The sequence below is a fragment of the Pelophylax lessonae genome, assembly GCF_965119305.1.
Source record: "Pelophylax lessonae genome assembly, chromosome: 6".
Lineage (NCBI taxonomy): Eukaryota > Metazoa > Chordata > Amphibia > Anura > Ranidae > Pelophylax > Pelophylax lessonae.
Genome location: NC_138773.1, coordinates 298279585 through 298307583, shown reverse-complemented (window position 1 = coordinate 298307583; position 27999 = coordinate 298279585). Strand labels below are relative to the sequence as shown.

Here is a 27999-nt window from a genome sequence, read left to right as displayed (position 1 = left end):
CTTATGCTTTCCTCTCTCACCACCTGTGCTAGAGTTTCTATATATTCAACTCTTGAAGTGTAAACCATTGTTAGGTCATCACAGTATTACCACTGCTAACGTCTTATATTAGAGCAAGTTTAGAGTGAACATCTACCCTTTATTAGTCAACTTGGTGCTCAAAATAAAAACTCTTAATCTTACTAAGATCTTAGTCAGACTTGATTCCCCAATCATCTTGGTTAATCTATGCAGGGTATTAAATTGCCACATCCTTGATGAATAAATACCATTTAAAACATAGAAAATGTAATTTCATACGTATTCCAAGGCATCACTTGTACAAATACTTCACTGGTATTAGAGTGTTACTGTACATGATTTTGGATATATGCATCCATCTTGGAATATATTCAACAGTAGTTTGGGAACACCACTTCTCAACAAACTCTTTAGTACCGGTGAAGTAATTTGTACAAGTGATGCCTTGGAAAATGTATGAAATTACATTTTCTATGTGTTTAAATGGTATTTATTCATTGTATATATAAATTAAATTTTAAACGACATATATATTTTTGATACGTATATGTAATTGCATAATTTGCCCTTAAAATCCCACTTATAGAGGAGGATAAATTTCCCTATAAGGGTTCTTTGGTTTATTGACTTGATACCCTATGGGAAAAAACTATGCTTCTAAAACTTGTATTTTCGCTCTATTGAGTAAGGCATTAAATTGAATCATTTTAATGTTCGGCTTTCAACAGCGGCCAGCACCGTAAACTTTAGTATATGAGCTCTGCTGATCAGTGGGAACCTTGAGAACTTTACTTCATAAATGTATGAAACAACAATGTCTTGACTTGCATAAAGATATTTGAGGAATCAAATATATATATATATATATATATATATATATATATATATATGTATATATATAGATCTATTTAATGGGAAACTGTGTTTTGGATTAGTGTTGTATATTTCAAAAATATATACCTAAAAAAGAATTAATATCGTTTTTGTTAGATAGGGGTTGTAACCATTTAATAGTTTTGCATGGACACAGTTGGGCGGATCTGTTCACCTGATCTCCCTGTAAGCATTTTAAATATATTCGTTATAAAATAAGTTCTATATTATGGAAAATGTAACCAAGCCACTTAACTCTTCAATGACCAGAAGTCATTGCTGTATCGATTGCCTGTCCCAAATTTTGCCACACCAGTGTGCATCAGTTAACCACTTGCCCTCCAGACTACGCCTATGGGGCAGTTCCAGGGGGTATATTCCCGCTCTCTGCTATAGGTTTTTTCTGCTTAATCGGGAGTAAGGACCTAGTTCCTGGGATCTCTGGTCCTGGCGATTTTTTTCTTTTTAAATGGAATTATTTCTTCTCTTTATTATTTTGTCCCTGATGAGAATCTACAATCAATTGCCGGACTGGCGACAGACTGGATAATCTAGATCCAGAGGGTCTCCCCCCCAGTCTGGCCTGCGAGCGTGTGCAGACCACAGCTCTGCACGAGCATTCTCAGTCGTGACGTTAACCTTTGGTCTCCCCTCCGCTCCTCGGATCTTCACAAAAGTATTGGCCTCAGTGCTAGCATTGTTGCATCAGTGGGGGACTGGGGTACCTGGGTAATCTGCCTTTGCAAGCAGAGTCTCCGACTGCTCTTCTGGACAACTTGGAGATTACTCTGGGAACTCTGCGGGAGTTCGGTTGGATTCTGAATCTTCAGAAGTCTGCTCTGGTTCTGACTCTGGGCTCGGCCTCAGCCAGGGTGTTTCTTCCTCTGGAAAAACTCTAGAAATTGCAGGAGGCAATTCAGCTCTTTGGACTTGCATACGGGTGCTGGGCCTGGTGGTGTCTACCTTCGAGGCAGTTTTGTATGCTCAGTTCCACACGAGATCTCTGAAAAAAGAGATCCTGGGAAAATGGAACAAGAATCCTTTATCTCTAGACAATCTGATCCTGTTGATCTGGAGTAGGAGAGGGTCCCTGGTTTGGTGGCTTTGTTCGCCGACATCTTTTCTTCCCCTGTACTAGACGGTCTTCATCATGTATGGCAGCCTGTCCGGGTGGGGAGGCGTCCTTGGCACATATTGTGCTCAGGGGGTCTGGGCTCAGGAAGAGTCCAGGCTTACCGATCAATGTACTGGAACTCCGAGCGATTAGATTTTGGATGGTTTGTCTTCAGGGGTGTTCGATACAAATTCAATTGGATAATGCCATGGCCGTGGCTTAGGTCAATCACCAAGGGGGCACAAGAAGTGCCTTGGTGGCTCGGGAAGAAGTCAGTATTTTAAGGTGGGCAGATTATTTCGTTTTCATTTTCCAGGGGTGGAAAATTGACAAGCGGATTACCTCAGGCGTTGGACCAGGGGGAATGGTCACTTCATCTGGAGGTGTTTCCGTTGGGGTACTCCCGAGGTGAATCTGTCTTAGGATCCTCTAGACGACACCACAGACACCTTAGTGGCTCCTTGGAGTCAGTATTGTCTGATTTACGCCTTTCCTCCTCTCAAACTTCTGCCGAGACTCCTGCGCAGGATTGAGGCAGAAGGGATTTCGGTCATTGTAGTTGCTCCACACTGGTCTTGGTATGCCGATCTGGTACGGCTGGTCACCGATGCTCCTTGTAAAACTTCCTCTCAGAGAAGATCTGCTGGCCCAAGGGCCAATCTTCTATCCTGCTTTACAGTCGCTGACTTTAACGGCTTTGCTGTTGAAAGCCATGTGCTAAAGGATAGAGGTTTGTCTGAATCAGTGATTCCTACGCTCTTAAAGGCTAGAAAATCAACCTCTAGGGAGATTTACCATCGCACTTGGAAGACGTACATTGCGTGGTCTGAGTCACATGGGGTTCACCAAGTGGATGTGTTGGAATCTGTGGATGCTTTTTTGGCCGCAAAGTTTTGCAGGCTGCTGTTTAGAGGACTTGGTCCTCTTTGAGGGTGTTTTTAATTTTTTTCAGGTGAGCTCCAGTTTTATCATTGAGCTCCATGTTACCTGGTTGGCTATGTTTACCCTTGGGAAGTATTTTTTCTTGCTGTTTCCACCCCTCAAGTTTGGCACTGATTTGGGACATCCCACGTAGTCAAGAAGATGAGGAGCTGTGTCTGTCAAAAGTCAAAAATCCAATTTTTTTTAAAATATTTCCGTTTAAAGGTAGAGGAGAGATTTGGGGTCCTATTGACCCAGACCCATAAAGAGGACCTGCTATCCTTATTTATATTACAAGGGATGTTTATATTTCTTGTAATAGGAATAAAAGGATTTAAAAAAAATTAAAGTGCCCCCATCCCTCCCTGCTCATACGCAGAAACAAACTCATACGCAAGTCTTTCATGCATATGTTAATGGTTTTGGCACCACAGGTGAGGTATCAGTGCAAACATTAGAGCGCGAGCAATAATTAAAGCGCTAGGCTTTCTCTGTAACTCTAAACAGGTAACCAGTTTAAAAAAAATAATAATAATATTTTAAAGCGCCACCTATGGAGATGGGGTGTGTGTTTTTTTTTTTTTTATTCATTAACCACTTACCTACAGTGCACTTTCACCCCCTTCCTGCCCAGACCGATTTTCAGCTTTCAGCGCTCTCACACTTTGACTGAGAATTACTCAGTCATGCAACACTGTACCCATTCAAAAATTGTGTCCTTTTTTTCACATAAATAGAGCTTTCTTTTGATGGTATTTAATCACTACTGGGTTTTTTATTTTTTGTGCTATAAATAAAAAAAGACTGAAAATATTGTGAAAAAACGCATTTTTCTTTGTTTCTGTCATAAAATTTTGCAAATTAGTAATTTTTCTTCACAAATTTTGGCCAAAATTTATACTGCTACTTATCTTTGGTAAAAATAACCCAAGTAAGTGTATATTATTTGGTCTTTGTGAAAGTTATAGGGTCCACAAGCTATGGTGGGAATCATTGAAAATTGATCACACTTGATCACACCTGATGTACTGAAGGCCTATCTCATTTCTTGAGACACTAAAAAGTCAGGAAAGTACAAATACCCCCCAAATGACCCCTTTTTGGAAAGTAGACATTCCAAGGTATTTAATAAGGGGCATGGTGAGTTTTTTGAAGTTGTAATTTTTTCCCACAATGCTTTGCAAAATGAAGATTTTTTTTTTTTTTTTTTTTACAAATTGCCGTATTAACAGGTTATTTCTCTCACACAGCACATGTATACTTGCAACTACACCCCAAAACACATTCTACTACTCCTTCTGAGTATGGCGATACCACATGTGTGAGACTTTTTCACAGCCTGGCCACATACAGAGGCCTAACATCCAACCAGCACCGTCCGGCATTCTAGGAGCACAAATTACACATATAATTTCCTGACAACCTATCGTACTTGTGAAGGCCCTGGAGCACCAGGACAATGGAAACCCCCATAAAATGACCCCATTTTGGAAAGCAAACAGCCCAACGTATAATTGAGTCATTTGAATATGTCATTTTTTTCCACAAGTTTTTGGAAAATGTGGAAAGAAAATGAAAACACATTTTTTTTTTACACAAAGCTGTCCATTTATGCAATATTTCTAACACATAGCATGTACATAGCAAAAATTGCACCCCAAAATACATTCTGCTATTCCTCCTGAGTATGGCGATACCACATGTGTAACACTTTTTCACAGCCTGGCCACATACATAGGCCTAACATCCAAGTAGCGCTTTACACAAAGTTGTCCATTTATCCACTTTAAGACTGGGCCTATTTTTGACACTTGGTGTTTACAAGCTAAAATCATTTTTTTTGCTAGAAAACTACTTGGAACCCCCAAACATTATATAATTTTTTTTAGCAGAGACCCTAGAGAATAAAATGGAGATCGTTGCAATATTTTTTATCACACCATATTTGCGCAGCAGTCTTCCAAATGCGATTTTTTTTGAAAAAAAATCACTTTTTTGATCTAAAAAATAAGAAAACAGTAAATTTAGAAAAAAATGTTTTCATAATGTGAAAGATAATGTTACGCCGAGTAATTAGATACCCAACATGTCATGCTTCAAAATTGCGCATGCTCACAGAATGGCGCCAAACATTGGTACTTAAAAATCCCCATAGGCAACATTTTAAAAATTTCTGCAGGTTACTAGCTTAGAGTTACAGAGGAGGTCTAGGGCTCAAATTATTGCTCTCGCTCTAACGATCGCGGCGATACCTCACATGTATGGTTTGAACACCGTTTACATATGTGGGCGGGACTTGCGTATGCGTTTGCTTCTGCGCGCGAGCTAACGGGGACAGGGCGCTTTAATTTTTTTTTTTTTCCTATTTATTTTATTTATTATTTTCTTATTTTTACACAGTTTAAAAAAAAAATGTTTTGATCATTTTTATTCCTATTACAAGGAATATAAACATCCCTTGTAATAGAAATAGGCATGACAGGTCCTCCTTATTGTGAGATCTGGGGTCAAAAAGACCTCACACCTCACAACTACACTAAAAAAGAAAAAAAAAAAAAATTGTTGAAAGAGGAAAAAAAAAAAAGCAAAAAAAAAAGCGGCCCTTTAAACCGGTTGCTAGGCAACGTCTTTTGACGTAGCTCCGGTCCTCCAAGACCATAGAGTTGAGTGAGGGCCATCTTGCCCTCACTCGACTTCCTGTCTCTGAGGATCCGGGACCGGATAGTTTTCCCCGCTGCCGGCGGGTCCGGTAAGCTGGGAAAACGTCTGGGACGCGGCAGGAGGGGGGGGGGCACCTCTTCCCCTGCACCGTAAGGGTAATTCCGCGGCGAATCCGCCACTGGGACCACCCTTATCTGAAAGCCGACCGCCCGCCGTTTCAAAAAATACCAGGGTTATGGGGGCTATCTGCTGCCATAACCCCAGTATTTAGCTTTTAATGGCCGACGCATATAGTCGTTAGGCGGTCAGTAAGTGATTGCATGTATATGGCAAACAGGTGACGATGACTGATGGGGTGACAGGTGACGATGACTGATGGGGTGAAAGGTGACGATGACTGATGGGGTGACAGGTGATGATGACTGATGGGGTGACAGGTGATGATGATTGATGAGGTGACAGCTGATGATGATTGATGAGGTGACAAGTGACGATGATTGATGGGGTGACAGATGACAATCACTGACCGGGTGACATGTGACGATGATTGATGGGGTGACAAGTGACGATCACTGATGGGGTGTCAAGTGACGATGATTGATAGGGTGACAGATGACGGTGACTGATGGGGTGACAGGTGACGATGACTGACGGGCGATGGTCACTGATGGGTGACAGGTGACGGGCGATGGTGCACGGCGGTACTGATGGCAGTCTCTGGTGACCGGTGAACTTTAGGCTACGTTCACATGTGAGCGTAGCGATCGCGGGCAGAATCACTGCGATTCTGCCCGTGATCCAGAAATCATTGCAAATGGCGGGACGCCTGTGCGTTGCCCGTGATTTGCAATAGCACCCCAAACGCTGTGCGATGTTGCTGCGATTTCCACCTGCCAAATCGAGGTAACATCAAGCAAACAATGCATGACGCCCCAAAGAAGCTCTTGTACCTTTTTTGGGCGTCATGCGATGTTTGCGCGATGTTACTGCGATTCGGCAGGCTGAAATGGCAGCAACATCGCACAGCGTTTGGGGTGCTATTGCAAAAAACGGGCAACGCACAGGTGTCCCGCAATTTGCAATGATTTCCGGATCGCGGGCAGAATCGCTGTGATTCTGCCCGCGATCGCTGCGCTCACATGTAAACGTTATGGGTGTCAATTTCTGGGCACTGATGAGGTGACTGTTGGGTGACAGGTGACATTGGGGGGGGCTGAGGACTGTGTGGGGACCTTTATTAGTGTGATTTTAGTGTGATTTTTACTTTTGCAGGTACACAGAGCAGTAACTCACTATTTCTAGCTCTTCTCCCCTCATACTGGAAACTGTATGAGGGGAGAAGAGCTAGTAACAGTCAGTTACTGCTCTGTGTTTACATTTTGTGATCGGCTGTGAATGGATTCACAGCCGATCAATTAGTAAACAGTCACTGTCAGTGACTGTTTACTACCGCCGGTGACAGCTGTGTTCCTACGGAACACAGTGCCACCGACATGACCGCGCTGCACGCTCCCGATCGCGCATGCGCGGTCATCTCCCGGGCGCCTTCATTGTGATCGGCTGTGTCATTGGAACTCAGCCGATTAAGTGGGAAACAGCCATGCCTATTGGCTGTTTCCCCCCTGCCGGTGACCGGCTGTGTCCCGGGGACACCCCGACACCGGCAGTGCACGGCGGCGCGCCCGCGATCGCGCGCCTGCCGTGCTTGAATGGGCGGACGTCATATGACGTCCGCCCAGGATAATAGCCGCACCGTCCCGCCGTCATATGACGGCGGGCGGGCGGGCGGTAAGTGGTTAAAGTGTATTTTTCCGCCAAAAAAAATGTGCCAATACCATGTGACATTAAACATAGCAATGATTGCCGTTTTATTTCCTAGAGTCTCTGCTAAAAAAATAAATAAAAATACAACGTTTGGGGGTTTTAAGTAATTTTCTAGCAAGAAATACTGATTTAAACTTGTAATCAAAAAGTGCCAGAAAAGGCCTGGTCTTTAAGTGGTTAAACACTCCCAGAAGTGGAGAGGGTTATAACAAGGACACGGTGTCAGGGAATCAACAAGTTCAAAAGCAAGTTAAAAAAATAATTAATGCAAAGGAAAAATTTAGTAGGTGTTGAAAATTCTTGATTTTTATGTGCTTTTACTTGCAATTTTTAAAGTTGGCGACAGGGTCTCTTTAAGAAGTGAAGCTGCTGCCCTGAACAAGTGAAATAGATAAGAGAAGCTTCCATCTGAGGCTTCAGAGATAGGCATTGTTGTTTGTGACAGTTCTTTTAAAATAAGTCTGGTAAGTTTCAGTGGCAGCTTATTTATGCAGAAAGTTCTGTAGGACTGGCAGTGCCCGGTGAGAGTGATTGACACTGGTCCGGGGAGAATGATTGGCAGCACCTGGTGGGAATGATTAATGGAAGCTGCTGGGTTCCGGCTCTCGGGAAGGTACTGATAGACAGTGTGCTGGATAAAGGGAGGGCTGAAGATCATTTTAGTTTATTTTAGGGGCTCTTACCCATTTAAGCTGGAAATAACCTGAGATGGAAGAGATGTAGCTATGAGGTGAGTGAAAAACAAGCAGCGACTATGAACTAAAGCAGCACAGATTAGCTGCAATGGTCCAGTCAGAGAACATTTCATTTTCTGCAAGATCCAAAGCGGTATTAAACCCAAAAGCAAACAATTATTATATTACAGCTTACCAATTCTTACATAGTATGGGTAAGGATTTTTTTGCTCCCAGTGATGCGGGGATGAAGAAAAAGGTGATTCATTAGGCAACAAGTGAACATGTTGTCCCTGAAGCTGATGCATTAAAGTGGAAGTTAACTCCCATCACTGACTTTCACCTATAGGTAAGCCTATAATAAGGCTTCTCCCTATAGGTAGTGTAAATATCTCCTATATGTGCACCGTTTAGGAGACATTTACTGTACATGCAGCCAATGACCTCACTGGTGCATGGTGCCATTCCTACAGAGCCCTGTACCATAAATGGCGGCTCCCGCGTGCATGTGCGGGAGTGACGTCATCGCGGCTCCGGCCAAACACAGAGCCGGAGTCCGCTAACCTGGAAGCAAGAGGGGTAAAGATGGAAGCAGCCTCCAGATGTGACATCTCGGCGTGGAAGGGCTTAGTTTTAAGGGAAGTTTAACATAATGTGTTAGTGTGCGATGCAAGCTTGCATGTTATGGCTATACCTTGCAGGGTGAAAAAAAAAAGGCCAGCGGTTTACAACCACTTTAAAAGCAAAAAAAAAATAGCCAAGTGTAGGGATCCAAAGATCCAAATTGTAGTCTACACTGGAAACCCATGAGACAGGATAACATGCAGCACAAACCACAATTGGGAGACAGGACAGAGTACTGGCACCATATAACCGGAAGTGCGTTAACAAGAACCTTCATGGCAGGATCACCAGGAAGCTTTTCGTAAAGTGATACTAAAGTCCTGCAATTTTTTTTGTTAAAAATAACTAACATGTTATGCTTACCTGCTCTGTGAAGTGGTTTTGCACAGGGCAGCCCAGATCCTCCTCTTCTTGGGTCCCTCTTCAGTGCTCCTGGCCCCTCCCTCCAGTTGAGTGCCCCCACAGCAAGCAGCTTGCTATGGGGGGCACCCGAGCAGAGCCATAGCTCCGTGTGTTCATTCAGACATGGAGCTGCCATTTAGCCCCGTCCTCTCTCTCTCCTGATTGGCTAACTGTGTTTGATTGACAGCAGCAGGAGCAAATAGCTCTGCTGCTGTGTCTCCGCAAATTAGGAGAGAGAGTCTAGGATGGCCGAGGCACTCGTGGACATCGCTGGATTGAAAGGGGGCTCAGGCAAGTATTAGGGGGGCTGCTGCACAGAAGGTGTTTTATCTTAATGAATAGAATGCATTAAGATTAAAAAAACCCTCTGCATTTACAATCACTATAGGAAAACTGCAGATTTAAAAAAAAATAAAAAATATTTTTCAAATGGTATTCACATGGTAAAGCTTTTCGGTTTCAATATATATATATATATATATTTTTTTTTTTATTGAAAGTGATTTACAAAGGTAAAGAGGTAGAGACCAATGCATACAAAAATAAGGCCTACAATTGGCCTCGCTTGAATCATCTAAGAGTGAACAAAGTGCAAAACCGCCACGCAGGTACCACTCAGTATTACTTTAGAAATTACAACAATGGTAAACCGTAGAAATACATACTGACAGTCATAAGACCACCAGTAGGGATTCCCAATAACGTTACAAACTTGACTACTTCCTGCCCGTAGGACATCCATGAACCTCCTTGAGTTGAAGGGGTTATACCGGGATGATGCCTGCACCTACAGGCATCATCCTGGTATGGTTTTTTCCAGCCGGAAATTCTGTTTCTAGCAGAAGCGATTCAAGTGGCTAAACAGCCACTCAATCACTTCTGCAGTTGGTGGAAGGGGGTTCCAACCCCCCTCCTCCGCCGCCTTTTCTGCGCCCTCCCACCCGATCGCGGAGTGCTGCAGCCGGCAGCATTGGCTGCACGGAACAGAGAGCGAAGAACTGACATTATTCATCTCTTAGTGCCCCCGGAAACTAGGAGCGACTAATCTGTTGTCACTTCCGATCCTGCCTTGGTTTAACCACTTGCCGACTACCGCACGACTATTTACGTCGGCAGTCAGCCCCTCACAGGCAAAGTGACGTAGATCTATGTCGCTAGCCTGTGAGGGTCTAGGGAGCGAGCACGCGCCCCCAGAGGCGCGCTCCCGCGTGGTCACGGACCCCCCCGCGCGCGCGCGTGACCGGCGGACCCGATGTCCGCCGGTCACTCGGCGATCGTCACTGCAGAGGGAGAAAGTCAGGCGGCTGATGTAAACAAGCCGCCTGTCATTCCCCACTGTTCCTACAGCTCAAGCCACAGCCAATCAGTTAGAATCACGCCCCTAGGGACACACACAGCCCCTCCCTCTCAGTTAACCCCTTCACTGCCAGTGTAATTTTACAGTAACAGTGCATATGTATAGCACTGATTACTGTAGAAATGTCACTGGTAACCCCAAAAGTGTCAAAAATGTCAGTCAAGGGTCCGATCTGTCTGCCGCAATTTCTCAGTACCGCAAAAAAAATCGCAGATCGCCGCCATTACGCGTTAAAAAAAAAACAACAAAAATGACAAAAATCTTTCCCTTTGTTAGTAAACGCGATAACTTTTGCGCAAACCAATCAAAATACGCTTTTTGCGATTTTTTTTTTTTTTTTTTACCAAACATATGTAGCATAAAATACATTTTTTTTGGGGAATTTCATATAAAAAATGTGAAAAAATATTGCTATTTTTGCAAAATTGACACTTTTTTTGTTTATAGCGCATGATCAAAAAATCGCACAGTTGATCAAATACCACCAAAAGAAAGCTCTGTTTGTGGGAAAAAAAGGACGTCAAATTCATTTAGGTACATCGTCGCACGACCGCGCAATTGTCCGTTAAAATCACGCAGTGCCGAATCGCAAAATAGGCCCTGGTCAGGAAGGGGGTAAAATCTTCCGGGGCTTAAGTGGTTAAGCAGCCGATCAGACCGATCTGCGTCTGATCAGCTGCATTAGAGACTAGAGGAGAGACTTATGGTCTAATAGACCCCAGATCTCTCCGTAAAGAGGCCCTTTCACAGCCCATGCTGTCACAAGGAATGTTGTTCATTCCTTGTGATAGCAAATAAAGTTAATTAAGAAAAAAAAGAAAAGTTTTGTAAAAAAAAAAAAATAAAATGAAAAGGTCCCCCCTGTGCTTATGCATAAATGTGAACGCACATGTTACTCCCGCACGCATATGTAAACAGTGATCACACCACACATGAAGCATTGTCACGAACATCAGAGCGAAAGCAATAATTCTAGCACTTGACCTCCTGTGTAGTTTGCCGCCATTTCATGAGCATGCACATTTTTAAAGAGTGATATGTTGAGTATCTATTTACTCAGCATAACATCATCTTTCACATTATACAAAAAAAAAATAGAGTAAATATTGTGTATTTTTTTTTTGTTTTTTTTTTTTTTTAATTAGTTTGTTTATTTTTTTTCCCAAAAAAATTTTGTTTGAAAAACCACTGCACAACTACCATGTGACAAAAAAATTGGAGCACCCATTTTATTCTATAGAGCCTCTGCTAAAAATGATATATAATGTCTGGGGGGTCTAAGTAAAAATAGAAGTATATTTTTACATCTATGAGCGAAGTGGTTAATAAAAAAAGGGGGGGGGGGGGAGAACCTAAACTGCAAACGAAAATATAGGCTATACAGTGGGGGGAGAAACAGACATCCCTTAGAGCGAAGCCCCTCCTCCGCTCGCCCAGTCTGTAGGGGCAGGGAGAGAATAGCCAATGCCAACAAACGCAAAACCTGATCCTCCAACCATACATGAATTAAAAAGCCTTTGCTTAAAAAGAGAAACAGGGAGAAGGGGGCTCCCCAAGTCTAACCATCCTCAAGGAAAAGATGGAAAGACCCAGTAGAGCCAGAAAGAAATGAGGAAAAAGGATTAAATAAAAGTAAAAGAACTCGAAATAGAGATCTCCACTTTGTCTGCACCTCCAACACCCACCAGAGTACTCCCTATACAGGAGTTTGAAGATATTGAATCCAAGGGTTTCAAACACTTTCAATCCGGACAGCAGTGTCTGAAGTGTGCTGACCAACTTTTCATTAGTCATTATCCAGGTAAGCTTACGCTTCATCGCATACTAGCTCATTATGAAATACTTACCTTAGAACAGACCCCCGGACACCACTGTGGGAGCTGACATGATCCCTCGGCGTCTCTTTGGGGGTTCGGAGGCTCCGGCGCTGTGAGTGGCCGGAGCTGCGATGACGTCACTCCCGCGCATGCGCGCGGGAGTGATTTTCCGGCACTTCCCGGCAAGGAAACCGCCGGACCTTCCGAGCACATGCGCCGCTCCCATCAGCAGTGCAAATATCTCTTAAACCGTGCAGGTTTTGGAGATATTAATTGTACCTACAGGTAAGCCTTATTATAGGCTTACCTGTAGTTAAAAGTCACAAAAAGCGTGATACTACCGCTTTAAGTAAAACTATTTTGGATTATTTGATAATATTTACCATTGTCACAGAGTATATTAAGTTATGGGCTCTGATCCAGAAGCGCCAAACCTTACTACATGATCACCATGTGTGGAACATTAAGCCCACCTGCCCGCAACCTCGAACATGGCAAAGTTTTTATGAGATTTTAGTAATTTGCGGTTACATATGATTAAGTTTATAAAGTCAGTTCCCTTTAACAATCAACAAATAGAGTTGAGATCTGGGAAGAATTGGGGTGTGAGCTGGTTAGTTCCCAGCACAGGAAATAAGAAACTCTAACTGTGTTTAGTGTTGCCATGGTGTGTGGTGAGCAGTGGCGGTAAGGATGCCGGTATTGTCTTAATTGTTCAGTCCTCCATGTAATGAACTTTGCTCTCTAGATTAATAACGATCAAAAGAGCAGAGGACTGACCTGCTGGAGCTGTGAAATCCAGACTAATATCCTGGCACAGACGTCGTAATGAAAAAGATAAAGCTGGTCGGTTTGAAGTGAAGTCTGCAAAACATTTCACAAACTTTTGCTGAGAATTTACTACCTGGGGAGCCGGCTCTCTGTAGAGTCATCGCACAGCAGAATTCCCATTACCGGGCCTGGCCAACTCACCAGAGCCAGCCGGCCAGTGTGACAAAAACATTTTGTCTGATCAGTCAAAGCTGATTTTTTTTTTTTTTTAATCCTTTTAATAGTTGATACAAAAAAAATCTATCCCTTATCATTCCATAAACAAATATATCATAAATTTAAGTGAGTAGAACAGTGTGACACAAATGTGCAATACAAATGAAAGTGCAAATCACATTAAGAATTATTCTGTGTATAAAACGTCCATAAAGTGAACTAGTTGTTTGGTAATTACCACTCTGATAACGTTCTAACTGCTGCAATCTCAAACCGCCAGGGGCACACACTCAGAGTTCTGCTGCATTCTCTCATGGAGGACACTTCATTTACACTATGCTTTTGGTACCAGCCTATACTCCCATCACTATTATTCACTGTGAGGTTGTCCCATCTCATAATGGGTCCAAAGATGCAGGACCTAGTCTGCTAGGCCTTAGTGTTTCCTGGTTTTTCCAAGTTGAGCGCAGTACTTCCATTGATGCTCCTTTCCAATATCAACTTGCATTCAGGATATTATATGCTATCTCCAAGGTTGGGCAGAAAGGCAGGAGTTTTTGAGACTCTGTTTTTAAATGATGCATGACATTTTTAGCATTAGACCATGTGAATATTTACAAATAATACTTCCTTTACCCTTGATGGAGGCTTTGCACAGCCTCTGAAATGCGTTGGGTGGAGGACAATCTATAGTATCATTGCACTCTAGTGTAATTTCAGCTATTGATTCCATGTATTTTTTGTAATTCTTTTTTATTGGTGATTTATTAATAAAACCCGTTTTTACGAATATATTTGCTAAATGATTCAAGTGCCTACAAAGTCCGACAATAGGGGAGTTTCCATTTGTAGGTGCACACGCTCATTACCAGATTGACCTGTAGGTTAGAGCGCTTGTAGGTCACAAGTGCCTGTGCCTGCGTGGGTTTCCTCCACACTCCAAAGACATTCTGGTAGGATACTAGTCTTCTGTCTGAATTGGCCCTAGTATATATGTGAGTTGGGAACCTTGGATTGCAAGCTCTTTTAGGGCAGGGATGGATGTGAATGTACAATACATATGTAAAGTTCTGTGTAAATTGACGGTGCTATATAAGTACCTGTAATAAATAACAAAGTATCCAAGCAATCACCGGGCATCACCTTCATAACCCAGCATTAATTAAATAAATCTCCTCCAAATGATCAATTGCCACCATAAAATCAAGGAAGACAATAAAGAAGCCAATAGTGTAGTACCTTTTAAAATCAATAAATGTTTATTCCATAAATGTACTCAACAGGAAAAGTATAAAGCAGCATTTAAGCCCCTCAATACTCGTGACGTGATCGTGATTTGCACTTTTTTTCATTTTTTGATACTTGCACATGATTGTATTCCACATTTGTGTCACCTTTGTTCTATTCAAATTTTTTTGATATACAGTGTTTGCTTATGGTATGATTTTTAAAAGGATGGCAGTTTTGTGTAGCCAGTGACTAGCTAGATCTCACCTTCTTACCCCTCTTGGGAATTTCCCCACCAGAATTCACAGTTCTGCCTGACTGCTCTTGTCATTTCAAGGAACAAAGTAGATCCCCTAGTGAATTCTCCATAATGTAGAATTAGGCATTCAAGGAATGGGTGTTGGATCCAGTTGCGGCCTTGTAAGTGATGATTGGGATAGGTACAGATTTTGTAATGTCAATGCATCAGTGCCTTCACCAAACTGAAACAACCTTATTGAATGGAGTCGGCCTTTAAATAAAAATGAACTATTTTTAGGTTTCATATGCTTAGTGGATTTTCCCTAACTAATAAACAATACCAGGAACACTTGAAAAATTAATGTCAATCCGTCTCTTCTTTCACTGTTTACAAAGTGTAAATGAATAATTTAGCAGTGATCTTGTTTTACGAGTGTAAATATAGCTCACAGACTATGCAATATGTGCACATTAAGCTGGAGAGCGAGGGGGGCCTCCCAGTAAGACTGTGTTAAAAAGAAATGGATGGAGACTTTAATGGAAGGAGCGCGATGGGCGAGAGCCACAATATCGCAAAATTAACAATTTATCCTTGATCTTGCTTCCTGTACCATTTTATGCCTCTTATTAGTTTCACAGTGTGACGTCGTAATAAGACAGTGATTATTATGCAGGCCGATTTAAGCAGAATGGTTTACGTCTCTCCCGTGATTTCTCATCCCTCTCCAACGATGTTTCCAAATTTAGGAAGGAAAATGGAAATGTTTCGGGAGCCGACGTGGCCCAGGCAGACGAAGGGGCAGAAAACATGGCTCTGCAAGGTTATCTGCAGGTGCTGGACGACGCCGGGAACCCTCTGTGTCTGCAGTGCCAGGAGCCCTGCCCTAAGGCGCAAGATTGGACTCCGGCCTGGGATTCACGCTTTTGCTCGCGAAAATGCCACGATGAATTCCTGATCCGCTCCAATCAAAGTTACATGAGGACAAAGGTTTTTGAAACGGAGCACGGCGTGTGCCAACAGTGCTGTTTAAACGCACACGAGCTGTACCTGAGTGTGCGGGACGCACCCAGGAGCCAGAGGAAGATGTTGCTCCAGAGCACCTGGATGGCACAGCTACCACTAGACCAGGTAAGATAAGAAGCAAATGCCCGGGGAGTAGAACAAAAAAGGGACAGCTTACAGAAAATTAGATTTTTAGAGATAATTAGAGTTTTACCCGCAGATGCGCAGACCAAATTTAGCCGTGTCGGTTAACTTGACAATAAATCTATAAATTATTTGCTTGCCTAGATATATATATATATATATATATATATATATATATATATATATATATATATATATATATATATATATATATCTAAGGCCATTTATTTGATATACGGTTTTAACAATACGTTGTGGGTGGGGTTTTTTTTTTTACAAAATGCATTATTCATTTACACACAAACCGCTTTTGATCTTGACTTGATTTTTAATGAATTATTTTTATTTTTTACAGAATGCATTGCAGTGTGACAACTTCCCCCAGCTGGTTTCAGCTGTCAGTGTGTATATAGTGACAGTTGTAGCCAGCAGGATTGTTTATAAACAAGCCCATGTGATCATTGTGATTGGCTGTCATAGTGATGCCGAAATCAGGAAGCTTTAAAAGAAACCAGTGCTGAAAAAAACATAGAGGCTACTCCTGGAAATGCTAGTTGTCTGGCTGTCATAATTATCCAATGCACCATTTTACTGGGCTATAGGACCCACAATGCAGCAAGTGAAGTCACAATGAAGTAAAAACTCCTAAATTGCAGACTAGTGTGTTGGACTAGGTATTCATTAAATGTTTGGGCTATTGGGTCAGCATCACACTCCCAGGTAAATAGCATTTCAAAGCAGAACTAAAGAGAAAGCTTTTTTTTTTTCATTTGGATAGAGCAGGGGGCTCCAAACTTTCTAAACAAAGGGACAGTTTACTGTCCTTCTGACTTTAGGGGGGTAGGGGGTGGACTGTGGCCAGTGGGAGTAGAAAATGTCCTGTTGTCAGTTTGAGTAATTAATGTACCATCATTGGTGTCAGTTGGATGAATAGTGCCCCATCATTGATATCAGTGGGAGGAGTAATGTACTATTGTTGGTGTCGGAAAAGTGTCCCATCATCAGTGTCAGAAATAGTGTCCCATTGTTTGTGTCAGTGGAAGGAATAGTGCCCAATCCTTGGTGTCAGTGGAAGGAATAGTGCCCAATCCTTGGTGTCAGTGGAAGGAATAGTGCCCAATCCTTGGTGTCAATGGAAGGAATCGTGCCCCATTGTTGGTGTCAGTGGGAGGAATAGTGCCCCATCTTTGGTGTCTGTGGGAGGAGTAGTGTCCCAATATTGGTGTCATTGAGAGGAATAGTGCCCCATCATTGATATCAGTGGGAGGAGTAATGTACTATTGTTGGTGTGGTGTCCCATCATCAGTGTAAGGAATAGTGTTCCATCGTTTGTGTCAGTGGAAGGAATAGTGCCCAATCCTTGGTGTCAGTGGAAGAAATAGTGCCCCATTGTTGGTGTCAGTGGGAGGAATAGTGCCCAATCCTTGGTGTCCGTGGAAGGAATAGCGACCCATCCTTGGGGTCATTGGGAGGATTAGGGTCCAATTATTGGTGTCAGTGGGAGGAATAGTGTCCCATTATTGGTGTCAGTGGGAGGAATAGTACCTTGTATCAGAAGGAAGGATAGTGCCCCATGGGCTGGATAAAGACAAGCAAAGACCCCGCAGGTTGGAGACCACTGGGATAGGTTTTAGTTGCACAACATTTGCAAATATATGTAAAAGTTGCACTACCTCATTAAGGCTCCTCTGTAGAGTTGAGGTCCTTGCACACTATACCAGGGGTCTTCAAACTTTGGCCCTCCCAGTTGTTCAGGAAGTACAATTCCCATCATGCCTAGTCATGTCTGTGATTATCAGAGTTCTACAATGCCTCATGGGACAAGTAGTTCCGCAACAGCTGGAGGGCCGTAGTTTGAGGACATGTGCACTATACTATGAAAGCCTCCATATTGGAACATAACATTGAATGAATTAAAGTAGAACTATAGGCAAAAGTTTTCTTTTTCCCCATTCATAGTGTATAGAGTAAGATAAGGATTATTACCCTTGTCCATTTGCCATCTGTGTCCCATTGGGAAGATTTCCCTTCACTTCCTGTCCCATAGCAAAAACAGGAAGTAAGAGGCACAGTCTTCCCAAAGTAAGGGGACCCCTGCTTATCTCCATTGGAAATTTTCCCCTCTATCGCTGTTCCGGTGACGACCCAGAATTTGAGACTTTTTCCACTCCAGGTGAGAGCTGTCACCAGGATAAATAGGGTGAATCTCACTAATGGGGAACTAGACAAGTGTTCTAATCCCCCTCCATTGCCTTTAGTTATACTTTTAAGAAGTCACCAGTGGAAACTTTGATGGTTTTTCTCAGGATGAGTATACCATTTGTAGCATTAATTTTTCATCCCAAGACCTCATGCACGTTGGACATTATTGCAGCTGCTCCTAGGGGCGTCAGGTGGTTTTTTTCTTGCCTCTAATCTCCCCTCCATGTTGTTCTATGTGTCCAAGCACACACAGACGTTTAGCGCCTTTAGGTGGCAGGAGCTTTTAACCACTTGCCGACCAGCCACCGTAGTTGTACTGCAGCAGGTCGGCTTTGTTACGCAAAATGACGTACATGTACGTCGCTTCGTGTAACAGTTAGTGTGGGCGCACGCGCCGATTGGCTAGAGGGGGAGCCAATCAGCGGTCCCGCGGCCGCGATGTTTGCCAGGGGCCTGCGATTGCTCCCCATTGAGACAGAATGGAGGTCTGCCATGTTTACATCGGCAGGTCAGCACTATTCGCGAAATGACTTACCTGTATGTCGCTTCGTGTAACAGATTGTGTGGAGACAGAACGGCGGTCTGCCGAAGTAAACAAGGCAGACCGCTGTTCTGTCAGTGATGAACACAGGGATCCTGAGTTCCTCCTATTTAGGAACACAGGTCTCTCTTCATCCAGTGAGCCCATCCCCCACACAGTTAGAAAGCACCCCCTAGGCACACATTTAACACTTTGATCGCCCCTGCCGTTAACCTCTTCCCTGCCAGTGTCATTAGTACAGTAACAGTGCATATTTTTAGCACTGATTACTGTAGTAATGTCACTGGTCTCCCCCAAAAGTGTCCGGTGTCCGATCTGTCTGCCGCAATGTTGCAGTCCCGCTAAAAATCGCTGATCGCCACCATTACTAGTAAAATAAATAAAAACGACATAAATCTTTCCCCTAGTTTGTAGACACAATAACTTTTGCGCAAACTGATCAATATACACCTATTGGGATTTTTTTTACCAAAAATATGTAGCAGAATACAAATTGGCCTAAAATTATGATTTTTTTTTATTTTTTTTATAGCAGAAAGTAACAAATATATATTTTTTTTTTCTTCAGAATTGTCGCATTTTTTTGTTAATAGCGCAAAAAATAGAAATCGCACAGGTAATCAAATACCACCAAAAGAAAGCTCTATTTGTGGGGGAAAAATAAGGACATCAATTTTATGTGGGTACAGTGTCGCACAACCGCGCAATTGTCCGTTAAAGTAGCGCAGTGCAGAATAAAAAAAAAATGGCCTGGTCATTAAGGGGGCAAATCCTTCCAGTCCTTAAGTGGTTAAAAGCAGGAAAAAAAACCCACTGCCAGTGCATCCAGGAGCAGCAGAGTTTTGGCAGAAGAAGAGCTTGACGCTGCTAAACACATGTAAACGCTGGGCGTGTTTAGCACTTGAGCATTAAATCATTTCAATGGCCAGAATAAATTCTAATTCTCTAGCCAATGAAATTAATTCACACCCAAGCTCTTGATGCCTTTAAACCCGCCTAAAAGCTTGTTAAAAAGCTGTAGATACTTTTGCAAGCGTCAGGCTTTTTTTCTGCCAAAACGCTGCCAGGAGGAAAGGCTTCTAGGAGAGGTTTGCAAAACATCCAGTGTGCATGAGGCCTAGAAATTCAATATTCCAGGGGTAACACTTTAACCTCTTCATTCCCGCGATTTATCCGAATGACGACTACAGTGCGGTTGCACATTGCCAGGAGGGCGTCTGATGACGTCCTCCCGTGATCGCACTTCCCACGCGCCACCCCCCCACCCGTGACACGCATCTGAATGGCTGATCACAGATCGTGGTAAAGAGACAATTACAGAGGCTGTTTACCATGTGACCAGCTGTGTCTGATCACAGTGTAAAAAGGATTTGCCAGTTATCGGCAATCCTGTCCTCATGCTGACAGCGCAAGAGGAGAGCCGATCGTCAGTGCAGCCCCAGCAGTGCTACCAGTCAGTGCCCACCAATGCTGCCAGTCAGTGCAGCCCCAACAGTGCCCACCAGTGCTGCCAGTCAGTGCAGCCCCAACAGTGCCCACCAGTGCTACCAGTCAGTGCAGCCCCAACTGTGTCCACCAATGCTGCCAGTCAGTGCAGCCCCAACTGTGCCCACCAATGCTGCCTATCAGTGCAGCCTCATTTGTGCCCACCAGTGCAGCCAGTCAGTGCCCACCAGGGACGCCTATCGGTGCAGCCTCAGTGCCCACCAGGGACACCTATCGGTGCAGCCTCAGTGCCCACCAGGGACGCCTATCGGTGCAGCTTCATCAGTTCCCTCCAGTGCTGCCAGTCAGTGCCCACCAGGGATGCCTATCAGTGCAGCCTCATCAGTGCCCACAAGTGAAGGATAAAAATTACTTGTTTAGAACATTTTATAACCGAAACTAAGAAACGTTTTTTTTTTTTTTTTTTCAAAATGTTCTGTCTTTTTTCGCTTGTTTAGCGATTGTCATTCAAAGTGTGACAGTGCTGAAATTCGGCCTGGGAAGGAAGGGGGTGAAAGTGCCCAGTATTGAAGCGGTTAAGCATGAGTTCTAATGGCACTCCATGTTGGGTTTATTTATCAAAGTGTCTGAAAATAAGGACTTCCTGTATTGCCGCACAACTGCCAATCAGATTTGGGGACTGCAATTTTATAAAAAAAGGAAAATCTTGACTCATGTCAGCGAGCAACCCAGACAGTCCTTGTTTAAATTTTTTTTTTTTTTTGTATAAAGGAGACAGACTGTGACCGAAGAGTAGCCTTTACCGGGACTTCCTTATCACACTGTCAGGGACGGGAACTGTCTGTATTGACCGGCGGCTACCTATCGGATCGAAGACTTCCATTCTGCAGCTGTCGCTGTACAGCGCAGGTTTCCCTGCTGTGAGGCGCTAGAGACAGTTCCTATTTTTGAGACGTGATAAATGAGGCCCATATCAATTAGAGCAAGTCTGTTTCCATGGTGACAGGATGCCGGCTTTTATCGGTAATGACAGCCGGAGGAGATTTTCAGGTCACTTTAGTAAGTGCTGAACGTTTTCTCACAAAAAAGAAACTTTCTCCATTACCTGTAGCCACCTATTAGAACCTTTCGTTCAGGCATTTAGATGAGGTGTGACTTTGGTTTGCTGCAGCTTCTTTTTGGCTGTGTCTCAGAACGTATTGAAGCCAGAGGATCGGAATGACAGCCTGGCCTACATGTTTCCTTCAGCTGAGGTTTAACCTCTTGCCAAATACATATATGCGGCGTCAGAAAAAGAAGGCTTTAATGTCCAGCTCCCGCACGTATGCATCCTACAGTGGCCTGAGGTTGTGTGCTAAGAGCGCGCTCCTTGCTCGCTCTCAGCACACTGAGCTGTCTCTGACATCTTTAGGTCACAGCTTCTGATCAGTGTCCAATGTGATCGGCTCCCAGTCATGTGACTTTTGTGTGAGCTGGTCACATGATAGAGAAGCCACTCCACCTTCTGGCATGAGAGCCGACTTAAAGGCTAAGTTCACTTTTTGCACCGTGTTACATGTTACACTCCTAATTAGGGTGGAACATGTTTACATTTTGTATGGCTGTGTGGGGCTCCGTCATTCTTTCACAGCGGCAGACTAATTTTGTAGTTCTCAATAGACTATGAGTGCGGAAATCTGTGCATTTGTAGTTTAATGACGCTTCCTCCAGCTCTGCAAATGAAAGCCTGTACAGAGGGATGAGCAGGAGGAAGAGTCTGCAGAAGTTTGACACTGTACCCCCAATCACTTGATATACTTTGCAGTGCAATACTTTGCAGGTTCTTTTTAAAAAAAAAAAAACAATACATTCCTGCAAAAATATGTGCATTTATTTTCTTTTTAAAAGGTGAACTTAGCCTTTAAAGTATATGTGAACCCTCACCTTGTAAAACAACTCATTCAGTTTAATAATATTAGACAGGATTTATAGCGAAAATAAAGAAATGTGTACCGCTGCGGTGGGGAGGCAGCTAACACAGATAAGTAATATACCAAACTCATAAATAATCTTAAGGAAAAATGTTTAGAGCCAAAAATAAATGAGCAGCAATGAAATGTGAATACTGTGTTATAAATGGAAAGCACATTAAAATAAAGTAAAAAAGAAAATATAGAAGTCCAATCTTACACAGTTAGTGAAGTTGAAAAAATACATCAGTCCATCCAGTTCAACCTATGATGTGTGTGTGCGTTTACTGTTAACCGTACATTGTATACCCCTGTATGGTGTGACCTTTAAGGTGGCCATTTAATCGTTTTTTGAAACTGTTGATGCTCCCTGTTGATACCACTGCTTGGGGAAGAGAATTTCACATCATTACCGCTCTGACAGTAAAGAACCCCTTACGTAGTTTAAGGTTAAACCGCTTTTCCTCTAGTTTCAGTGAGTGGCCACGTGTCTTATTGTATTCCTTTTCTCTGAAAAGTTTTTTCCTTATGCTAAGGTCACCAGTGTGGTATTTGTACATTGATATCATATCCCCTCTCAAGCGTCTCTTCTCCAGAGAGAATAAGTTCAATGCTTGTAGTCTTTCCTCATAGCTGAGGTCCTCCATTCCCCTAATTATCTTTGTTGCCCTTCTCCTGACTCTGTCCAGTTCCAGCACATTTTTTCTGAGGACCGGTGCCCAGGACTGGACGGAATACTCCAGATGTGGCCAGACCAGGGTCTTGAAGAGTGGGGGAATAATCTCTTTATTTCTGGAGTGAATCCCCTTTCTTATACATCCCAGTATTCTGTTGGCTTTGCTTGCAGCAGCTTGGCATTGCTTGCCACCGCCAAATCTGTTGTCCACCAGTACCCCCAGGTCCTTTACCATCTTATATTCACCCAGAGGTTCCCCCCTAGGGAGTAACTTGCGCTCGTGTTTCTGACATCCAAGTGCATTACCTTACATTTTTTAACATTAAACCTCATCTGCCATGTAGTTGCCCACCCCATTATTTTGTTCAGGTCCGCTTGTAAGGTTTCCACATCCTGCATAGAAGATATTGGCAAGCTTAGCTTAGTATCATCCGCAAATACCGAGATTGTGCTAGATATCCCATCCTCTAGGTTGTTTATGAATAAATTAAACAAGATTGGTCCCAGGACAGATCCTTTCCACACCCGCCCAATCCGAGTACTCCCCATTTATCACCACCCTCAAGACCCGCCCCTGGAGCCAGTTCTCAATCCAGGTACTCACTCTATGGTCCATACCTATGTACCTTAGTTTGTACAGTAAGCGTTTGTGGGGAACTGTGTCAAATGCCTTTGCAAAGTCCAGATACACCACATCCACAGGCTTACCTTTATCTAGATGGCAGCTCACTTCTTCATAGAAGGTTTATAGATTGGTCTGGCAAGAACGATTTTTAATGAATCCATGCTTATTACTAATAATAAAATGGTTTTCATTACTAAAGTCTTGTATCTACCCTTGTACCCTTAGCATCTCAGTTGCAGACTACTGATGTTAGGCTAACTGGCCTATAGTTTCCCGGGATATACCTCGGTCCTTTTTTGGTACCACGTTTTTTTTTGTTTTTTTCAATCAGCTGGCACCATACCCATTTGTAGACTATCCATAAAGATCAAGAACAATTGTCTGGCTATCTCCTGGCTGAGTTCTTTAAGAACACTCGGGTGCAAGCCATCCGGTTCCGGTGATTTATTTATGTTAAGTTTAGTTCTAAGTCTATCTTCTGTTAACTATGAGGGTGCTTCCTCAGGTGTATTATTTAATTTAACATTAAAAGCTGGGTTTGTGTAGCCCCCCAATTCTTTTGTAAAGACTGAAGAGAAGAATTTATTTAGCACTTTCACCTTCTCACTGTCCTCTGTGCCCAGATTCCCTTCATCATCTTTTATGGGGCTAGTGTGTTCTGGTCTCGCCTTTTTACTATTTATGAAGTTTACAATATTTAAAATTTCTTGGGTTTTTTTTTTTTTTACTCTCTCCTGCTATGTCTTTCTTGTTCTATTTTAACTGCCTTGATTTTGCCTTTACATTTCTTATTGCACTCTTTGTAATGTTGGAATGCTGCCAATGACCCCTCAGCCTTGTATTTTTTGAAGGCCTTTTCTTAAGTTTTAATATGCATTTTTATGTTGGAGTTTAGCCACCCAGGGTTTATTTTCCTCTTTTAAACGTATTCCCCTTTGGAATGCACTGGCCAATCTCTTTATTTAGTATGTTCTTAAAGCACTCCCAGTGTTCTTTGTTCCTAGGGTTCTATCTCATTTGATATTGTCTAGCAAAGAGCGCAGTTTAGTGAAGTTGGCTCTTTTGAAATTCGGTGTCCTTATATTACCCCTGTGTTTCCTATTTCTATGATTTATACTGAAGCTAATTGACCTATGATCACTGTTTCCTAAGTTGCCCTGTATTTCTATATCTGTGAGCAGGTCTGTATTGTTGGCAATTAGTAGGTCTAGTACCACATTGTTTCTTGTCGGTGCGTTCACCATCTGACCCATGAAATTGTCCTGCAAAACATTTAGGAACTGCCGAGCCTTGGCTGAATGTGCGGTTCCTTCTGCCCAGTCTATATCTAGATAATTAAAGTCCCCCATTTATAATGACATTTCCCATCCTTGCTGCCATTCCATGCTGTGAAAGGAGGTCTGCCTCCCCCTCCTCCCTCTGGATTGGGGGCCTATAGCATATGCCCAATATTACTTTCCCCATACTCTATTCTACTTTTCTACTTCCTCCTTAGCTCCATTCATAATATTTTCCCTCATATTTACCTGCACACTGTTCTAAATATACAGACATACCCCTCCCCCTTTTCTACCTTCTTTATCTCTGCGATATAGTGAATACCCCTGAATGGTCGCCAGCCAATCATGAGCTGTCAAACCAAGTCTCTGAAATTCCCACAAAATCTAAATCCTCCTCAAACGTTAGCAGCTCCAGTTCACCCATCTTGTTTGGCAGTCTTCTGGCATTGGTATACAAACCTCTTAATTTTGTCCGGTTGCACACTATATCCATCCAATTTTGTCCGGTTGCATACTGAATAAAAATCAACAACAAAAAAACAATATAATGAAAAATATAGATTTAAATGCACAGTCCCATGATAGGATCAGCAATATAAACTTATTGGTGAAAGCACAAAGTTCAGTGCAAAGCTGTGCACAAAAAATTGGTGGTGACTTGAAAAGTGAAGAAGTGATCCAGTACTGTGCTCTAGAATCATCCACCGCACCCCTGTGAAATAGACATTTATTGGAAAAGCTGGCTGCTGTTACAGCAGCAAACACGTACTCGGTGTAGATCTGCAATCTACTTTTGCAAAATGGCCAACGAATCACTTCCGGTTTGAAATTTTTCCAAGGAAATACTGTGTTTTAAGCAGTTTTGAGGGCCTATATAAACGAGTTTGACGTCTGACACTAAAGGACCCCTTGATAACGTCCTATTGGACGAAGCACTTCGGGGAGGAGACACTAGTGCTGACACCAGACCAATGTCTGATAACGAGTCGGCAGTGGCACCCATTGTCATATGTTTCTATGATTCATTTTATTTTGGCTTTTAACATACAAAACCTATAAATACTACACTATGGAGACTTCATCTGGCTCCCAGTGAGCTTTATTTACCACAGCCACATCTGGATGGTGCGAGTTGCTGAACACCCTTCCCCACAACAGATGGCGGATCTACACGGAGTGGCTGTTTGCTGCTGTAACGGCGGCCAGCTTTTCCGGTGAGTGTCCATTTCACAGGGGTGCGGTGGATGATTCTGGAGCACTCTACTGGATCACTTCTTCACTTTTCAAGTCAGCACCATTATTTTTTGCACATCTTTGCACTGAACTTTGTGCTTTCACCAACAAGTTTCTGATTTTATCATGAGACACTGCATTTAAATCTATAGTTTCCATTATATTGTTTTGTTTTGTTTTTTTTGGTTTTTTTGTTGATTTTCATTCAAGATTGGACTTATATATTTTTTTCACTTTAGCACTTTTTTGGACTTTATTTTAATGTGCTGTCCATTTATAACACAGTATTCACATTTCATTGTTGTTCATTTACTTTTGGTGCTACAAATTTTTCTTTAGGATATATATAGTGCCAACCATTTGTTCAGCGCTTTACAATGTTAGGGCAAACAGTTACAATACAATACAGGAGGATCAGAGGGCCTTGCTAAAACTGAAATGAAAGGCAAAACATTTCTCCGCTACATAAGGAACTGAGTGCTGGGGGAGGAGAAATAGCACCACACTGAGCTTCCCAGTGAATGGCTATGTAGGGAGTGTGTGTCAGGACAAGTCTGATCATTTGAGGAGGGCAGGCTGAGTTTACAGCATAGCTAGAGAAATGACCATGCTGGGTTCTCATGTCTAGTGTGGTTGGTTTTTAATTGACTGGCAGGAACACCAGGGATTTCACACAAAGGAAGCAATACAAAGAACAGGATACTTTATCAAACAAGTACATGGTACAGCAGGCACATATCAGGAATATTAAATGTTAGGTTTACATATTCTTTAAAGGGCTGCAAAAGTGTAGGATTTTGTCCTTCGAGAGGGCTGCCATTGCTTACCTTTTGTAGAAATAGTAGTTGCCTGGCTCCTTTTCTGACCCCCTGGCTTCAGTATTTTGAGTCACTGGCTGTGAACAATTACGATGACAGCCAGGAAAAACAATTTTCCAAATGGCAGCCTCTGTGTCTTTTATGGCAGGTTTATTGAATACTGAATAGAGATGGGCTCAGACGTGTTTCAGATCCTTGTCCCAACTTCCCTGCCTGATCCCGCCAGGAGGCCAACACTACACACCGCTAATCACAGGCACTGAGACATTTCCCTGTCCGCAGCTCCTCGTCTCACTACCTGTGATTAGCAGTGTCACCTTTCTGGCAGGATCGGGCAGGTGGGTTGGAACTAGGATCCCGAACACGCCTGAGCCCATCTCTAATACTCAAGTGCAAGCAGAATTTAGATTTTTCCATTTACAGAGGAACTTCCCCCTGGTTCAGGAAGATGGGAACAGTCAGCAGCCACAAGTACTGCAGCTGCTGACTTTTAAAAACCCATACATACCAGGTCATGCAGTCCAGTGCTATTGTCCAGGCAGCCAACTCTTCCAAGGGTTTCAGTTCCTCTGTGCCACCATCTTGGTTTTGGGAGCTAGCTGTCACTTCCTGATGACTTGCAGCCGGCTCCACAATGCACATGGGTGAATCATGGCCAACATTCAGACTGGTCCTGTAGCTGCCTGAGATATATTACGTTATCCTAGGAGGCCGGGAAGGGGAGAGGTTCCAAGAAATAGGGACTGGGGAGCGAGTACCACCAGAAAAGGTACACCCCATCAAAAAAAAAAAAAAAGGCCTGCCAAGGGAAGAGTATATTTTTAATTCTTGGATAAAGGTCTGCTTTAACGTGAATTAAGAGTCAAGAGGGACCCTAAATAGGTGCTCCCCTACAGCAGTTATAGATACAGTACTCTGCAGACTTGAAATGTTGTCTGGGTGAGATGAAATTTGACATGTCTGCCAATCGCTGAATCCTTGCCCCTTCCCTAAACCACTGCCCCCATTCCCTAAGGCAAATGACACAGGAGAGGGTAGGTTGTACATCTGGGAATGAACTGCCATTCCTACTCACAGAAGGTGAGGAATATCTGGTCACACTTGTACCCCAGTGCGGGGAACTGCTGGAACACTTTCCCAGGATCCTAAAAGTAACGCCGTACATTCCATTTTATTCTGTAAGTTACAGAGGCATGCAAGGCTCTAGTTATCTGTAATAGACATTTTTCACATGGTGTTGGAGTTCAGAAATATGACACTTTTTCATCATTACGATGTAAGGGATTCACACTCTTTTGTGTTCTCCTCCTTGTAGTTTGCTTATTGTAGTTTTCATACTG

At 42.9% G+C, this 27999-nt stretch overlaps 1 protein-coding gene across 1 annotated transcript in view; it reads left to right on the top strand.

The window, feature by feature from the left end:
- ZRANB3 (zinc finger RANBP2-type containing 3) overlaps positions 1-27999 on the top strand; it is a 463076-nt gene that overhangs the window by 422456 nt on the left and 12621 nt on the right. Inside the window, exon 18 of the mRNA XM_082260204.1 lies at positions 15490-15871. Coding sequence (XP_082116330.1) covers positions 15490-15871 — 382 coding nt within the window. The remainder of the gene's footprint in view (positions 1-15489; positions 15872-27999) is intronic.